This window comes from Peromyscus eremicus, unplaced genomic scaffold (assembly GCF_949786415.1).
Source record: "Peromyscus eremicus unplaced genomic scaffold, PerEre_H2_v1 PerEre#2#chr22_unloc_1, whole genome shotgun sequence".
Taxonomy (NCBI): domain Eukaryota; kingdom Metazoa; phylum Chordata; class Mammalia; order Rodentia; family Cricetidae; genus Peromyscus; species Peromyscus eremicus.
In genome coordinates this window covers 3586650-3592285 of record NW_026734286.1, presented here as the reverse complement: position 1 = coordinate 3592285, position 5636 = coordinate 3586650, and the positions used below count along the sequence as shown (strand labels likewise).

At 41.0% G+C, this 5636-nt stretch overlaps 1 protein-coding gene across 1 annotated transcript; it reads left to right on the top strand.

The window, feature by feature from the left end:
* Positions 1-224: 224 nt before the first annotated feature.
* Positions 225-5124, top strand: LOC131900501 (zinc finger protein 239-like). Its single transcript, XM_059251726.1, has 3 exons — positions 225-596; positions 795-855; positions 3232-5124. The coding sequence occupies exons 1-3, from the start codon at positions 563-565 to the stop codon at positions 4286-4288; spliced, it is 1152 nt and encodes a 383-aa protein (XP_059107709.1). The 5' UTR covers positions 225-562; the 3' UTR covers positions 4289-5124.
* Positions 5125-5636: the final 512 nt, after the last annotated feature.

Here is a 5636-nt window from a genome sequence, read left to right as displayed (position 1 = left end):
CTGGGGGACTTCTCGGCAAGGATCTTCTCTATGCCATTGAGGAAGAGATTTATTTGGGAAGGAGGAGTCCAGGAGAGTAGCTGCCTCTACCAGGGTGGAGAAAAAAGCCTTTTTTTCTAACTGACTATGCAGGGTGGTTTACACAGGAAGTCTTGGGGGTGGAGTGAACCCCGGGCCCAGGGTTCTACTATCCTGCTCTGTGATTGGTTGGTTTCACAAGTCAGTTGGCCAGGGGCAGAGATGGCTCTTATATGACTGAGTCAAACTGTTTCTTTCTGCCCTAATCTGAGCCATCTTTCCCTAGCTCTGGGCTCCAGGGTCAGGGTGGGTTTCTTTAGCCAGCCCCTTTTCCCTACAATGACGAAGACAACTTGTGGAACATAGTGTCGTGTCAACTTCTCATTAATTCTGTGTACATCTCCAGTACCATGAGGCTCACTTTCCAGGAAATATATTTGTGTATTTTTAGGAGTCAGTGAGCTTTGAAGATGTGGTTGTGAAGTTCACCAAGGAGGAGTGGGCTCTGCTGGATCCATCCCAGAAGAAGCTGTACAAAGACGTGATGCAGGAAACTTTGAGGAACCTGGCTGCTACAGGTACACATGAGCATTGCCTTTTCTAACGCATCAACAGGACAGTGTTTCTAGCTTATCAGTGTTGATGTATGAAATGGAATATGGGAACGGAAATGGGGGTGCATATATCAGATGTGATCACTTAAACCTTAATCTAACTGGCATCCAATATTTTCTCTATAATTAATAATTGGTGATTTCTCTGGGTCTGCATTTTAGGAAAGAAGTCAGGCAAACAGAAGGTTTTAAGTGAGTACGAAAATCTCTGGAGAAAACTAAGGTAATTTGTTTCCTAAAAGATAACAATATTCCCAAATGGTGATACAATAGAACATTTTACTAGGAAGTAAAAGATGCATTTGGTATCCATGGTCAGACCAATTTCAACTCAAGAAAATGTCTTCCAAAACTTGTGTCATAAACATCAACACTAGAAGATGCTGAATATTGTAATGTTGAAAACAACTAGAATGTCATGTATTTTCATAGTTCATATATACAAACTTTAAGCCATACAGAATGTCTTTGTTTGGCTTTGTATTGCTGTGCTGATGACCATAAGCCAAAGCAGCATGGAGAGGAAAGGATTAATTACACCTTGTAGTTAGCAGTCCATGATCAAGAGAAGTCAGGATATGAACTCCAACAGGAGCCTATAGGTATGAATGGAAGGCAGAGGTTGTAGAGGTATTCTATTTACCGTCTTGCTCCCCTTGGCTTGCTCAGTTTGCTTTCTTATATATCACATGACCACCAACCTCAGAATGGCTCTGTAGGCTGGATGCTTCCAGATCCATTAAGAAAATCTTCATAGGCTTCCCTATAAGCCAATCTGGTAGGGGGCATTTTCTCAATTGAAGTTCACTCATATTACTCTACATTTCATTAAGCTTACAAAATACGAAGCAGAACAATTGACCCCTTGTCAACTTGACACACAAACATATCACTATTAAACCATAATCTTTCCTACTTCTTTGTCCCCAAGATGTCATGTTGATATCTAAATATAATTTAAAACATAAGAAAGTGTCTTACAAAATTTCAACATTTATAAGTGTAAGTTCTCCTTCAAAACCAAATGTGTCTTTAAAATGTTGAAAATCTCCGACATGTGGGCCCCTGCAGTATTAAAAAAAAAGTTACATCATTTCTTACTCTAAAAGGCAAGCAGCAGTACATAGTCACAGTCAAAGCGAAGCAAAGCCAACCTCCTTCAGTATCAGTAACTCAGTGTCCCATCTCTGAAATTGACACACCGTCTCCTGGGCTCCCGAGGTCTCGGAGCCACTTCCCCAGCTCTGCCACCAGCAGCACACAGATTATCTTCTACTCTCAGGCCAGTACCATACCACATTGGCTACTGTTCGGGGTGCTTCCATCCTACTGGTATTGCCAACATGCTGTAGTGTCCACTGTAACTGAGGCTCCACCTTCTCCTACATAGACAGAGCGAAGGGTTTATTCAGCTCACATAGCCTGATCATAGTCCACAATTAAGGGAAGCCAAAGCAGGAACTCAAGGCAGGGCAGGGGCCCAGAGACAGGGACTGAGACAGAGACCCATGGAGGAAACTGCTTACTTTACTCTCCAGGGCTTGCTCAGAGAAAAAATAAGAAAATTATATATTTTCTTATATAATCAGCACCACCTGGTACCTGGGGGCAATACAACCCCCAGCTGGCTAGTCTCTCCCACATTGATGATTGATCACAAAAATGCCCCCACAGATTTGCCTAAAGATGATCTAATGGAGCCATTTTCTTAGCTGAGATTTCTCTGCTAAGATGATTCTACATTGTGTCAAGTTGACAGAAAACTAACCAGAGCACACCTCACCATTCAAATGTTATACAGGGGGACCAAAGGATTGCCTAGCTGGTGTTAGGGCTGACCATGCAATCCTAATGGCCTGAGTTTAATTTGCAGAACCCACATGAAACGACACATATCTACGATCCCTGCACTTCTAACAGAGACCCTGCTTCCCTGACGTGGAAGGAAACAGCACTCCTGCAAGCTGTCCTGAGCCCCTCTCACGTACCGTAGCGCACATGCGCACCTACAGACACAGTAAATGGACACAGTTCTGAGACTTAATGTTGTATTGATTTATCTACCAGCCATGGGGACAAGTTGGGAATGAAAAGAAGATAGCATTTGCTAATTTGTACTGTCACTTTATGTCATGGATATACATGCATTTAAAAATAGAAGATTGTCTGGGCTGTGGTGGTGCATGCCCTTAATCCCAGCACTCTCGAGGCAGAAACAGGTGGATCTCTATGAGTTTGAGGCAAGCCTTGTCTACAGAGTTAGTTCCAGGGAAGTCAGGGCTACACAGTGAAACCCTGTTTTGAAAAAAACAAAGTCATGATTTTGATTGATGCCATTGAACATCCAAACACCCAAAATGTGCATAAGATTTGAATTTAAATTTGGGTTGAAATGCTTGTGAATATTTAATGTTCTCAAAGAGACATACCTCACCATACATGAATATCATTGTTTCTATTGTAGCTCTCCTCAATCATCTTGGAGAGCATGCAGTCCAAACATGTTACAAACTTTTCCCAGCATGAAACCAACATTTCTTTTGTTCAGTCATTAATACACAAAGTATTAATCATGTACTGTTCACTTGTTTTGCAACAGCCAATTGGTAGAGAAATTCTGTGAGTATAAAGAAAGTCGTCAGTATGCAAAAATCTTCAGCTGTATGCCAAGGCATTCTATGAACCTGAAATCTTGTCCAGGACTTACCACATGTGATAAACGTGTGTGTGGAGAAGGAAGCATTGGCCATTCATCTCTAGGTGCACCCCTGAACCATCAAGCAGGACCCAAACCTCATAAAGACCAGGAATATGGACAGAAGTTGTATAAACATAAGGAGTTTGGGGGCAGCTCCAATTCTCCTCTGACCCTTCAGATGCATAAAAGTGCTCACACTAGAAAGAAACCTAAAAATAAGGACTACAAAGAAGACCTTCTTGGTCGCCAATCTGGTCAAAGGAATGAAGAACATGACCATGCAAAAAAATCTTACATTTGCAAGCAATGTGGGAAAGACTTCACCCATCCCAGTCTTCTACGAAGTCACGAAAAAATTCACAGTGCTAAGAAGCCCTATGTGTGTGAACTGTGTGGGAAAGGCTTTGCTCGGTTAGGTAACCTTTCAAGACATAAGATGAATCCGAATTGTGAGAAGGCTTTTCTGTGCAATCACTGTGGGAAAACGTTTTCTCGTTCTGCTTGCCTTCGAAGACATGCAAGAATTCACAGTGGTGAGAAACCCTATGAGTGTGAACAGTGTGGGAAAACTTTTCTTCATTCTGTTTACTTTCAAATTCATAGAAGGATTCACACTGGAGAGAAACCCTACGTATGTAAGCAATGTGGGAAAGCCTTCACTGCTTCTCGTTACCTTCATATACATGAACAAAATCACACTGGGGAAAAACGTTATGTATGTAAGCAGTGTGGGAATGCCTTCTCATTCTGGAATCAATTTCAAAAACATAAAGTAACACACAGTGGTGTGAATCCCTACGTTTGTAAGCAATGTGGCAAAAACTTCACTTGTTCCGGTACTCTAAAAACACATGAAAGAATTCACACTGGTGAGAAGCCCTATGTGTGTAAACACTGTGGGAAAACTTTTGCTCATTTTGGTAACCATAAAAGACATGAAAAAATTCACACTTCATAGAGAACCTATGTATGGAAGCCATGTGGGGAAACTTTCAATGATTACAGTTCCTTTCAATTCCAGAATAGAATGCATACTGGAGAGAAAAACCTACAAGTGTGAGCAGTATGTGAAGACTTTTGCTTGTTCTTCCTCCATTTTGGAGCCATGAAAGGAATCACTATGGAGAGAAACCCTATGTGTGTTTGCAATGTGGGAAAACTTTCAGCTCTGACAATTCTCTTTGAAAACAGAAAGTAACTCTTACTGTAACAAAATCCTATGAATGTAAGCAATGTGGGAAAGCCTATAGTCATTTATTTGAGGCTCAAGTATGTGAAGGAATCCATAACAGCAACAGACCCTATGAATGTAAGACATTTGGGAGAGGCTATTTGAAGATATCTCACTTGACACTAACTCATAGTAGAACTAATAAGGGTGTTTGTAAGTAACATGAAAATGCCTCCTCTTTGTTAGGTCTCACAGAAATCAAACCACAAAAGACTGAAACAGCTTATGCTAGTAATGTGGGGAAATGTCAAAGAAGTCTTAATAGAGAGAAGTTATTCTTTTGAATCAATATAGCTTTTAGTACTAGAAGATCCCTTCAAACACATGGAAGCAGACACAGGACAAAAGCCTTTTGGAGAAAAGCTGCAAGTAACATGATAAAGTCTTTTGTATTCTTGTCATTGTGGAGAAGATATGAAATAGCTCACACTGGAGAGAAACCTTATGCACACAATGCAAAAGACATTATAGTAGTCATTTTGGAGATAAACCCTTCATTTATAAGGAATCTTAGAAATCTTTGTTATCCCAAGTTCTTTTATAAACATGAAAGGACTCACCAAGGGTAGCCTAATTTTTGGCGTCTCCATTTTCACATTGGTAGCACTTTAAAGAATGTATTGAAAGAACTCCTGACATTGGAAAGTATGTGGGACCATTTCTTGGTTAAACTCAAAAATTAAGAAATAGCAAGGTTTGGGAAACAAGTTTCATTAAGAGATATTTGATTTTAATCAGACAATCTCGCCCACTGGGTCTATGTTCCCTTCCTTCCTTTCTGGGTGTGTTAGTGTGTGTGTATATATGTGTCTTCCTTTTTTCAATTTCTAACTTAAAGATTTATTTCATGAGTGGGTATTTTGCCTGCATCTGTGTCTGTGCTGCATATGTGTGCCTGATGCCTGATGATGGCAGAAGAGGGCATTGGACCCCCGGGACTGGAGTTACAGGTGGTTTTGAGCATCTATGTTGCAGTGCCAGAAACTAAGCCCAGGTCTTCTAAGCTCCAGCCTGTGCTCCTTACCACTGCGCCGTCTCTCCAGCACCACCTCCTGCCTCTTTGAAGCAGGCTCTA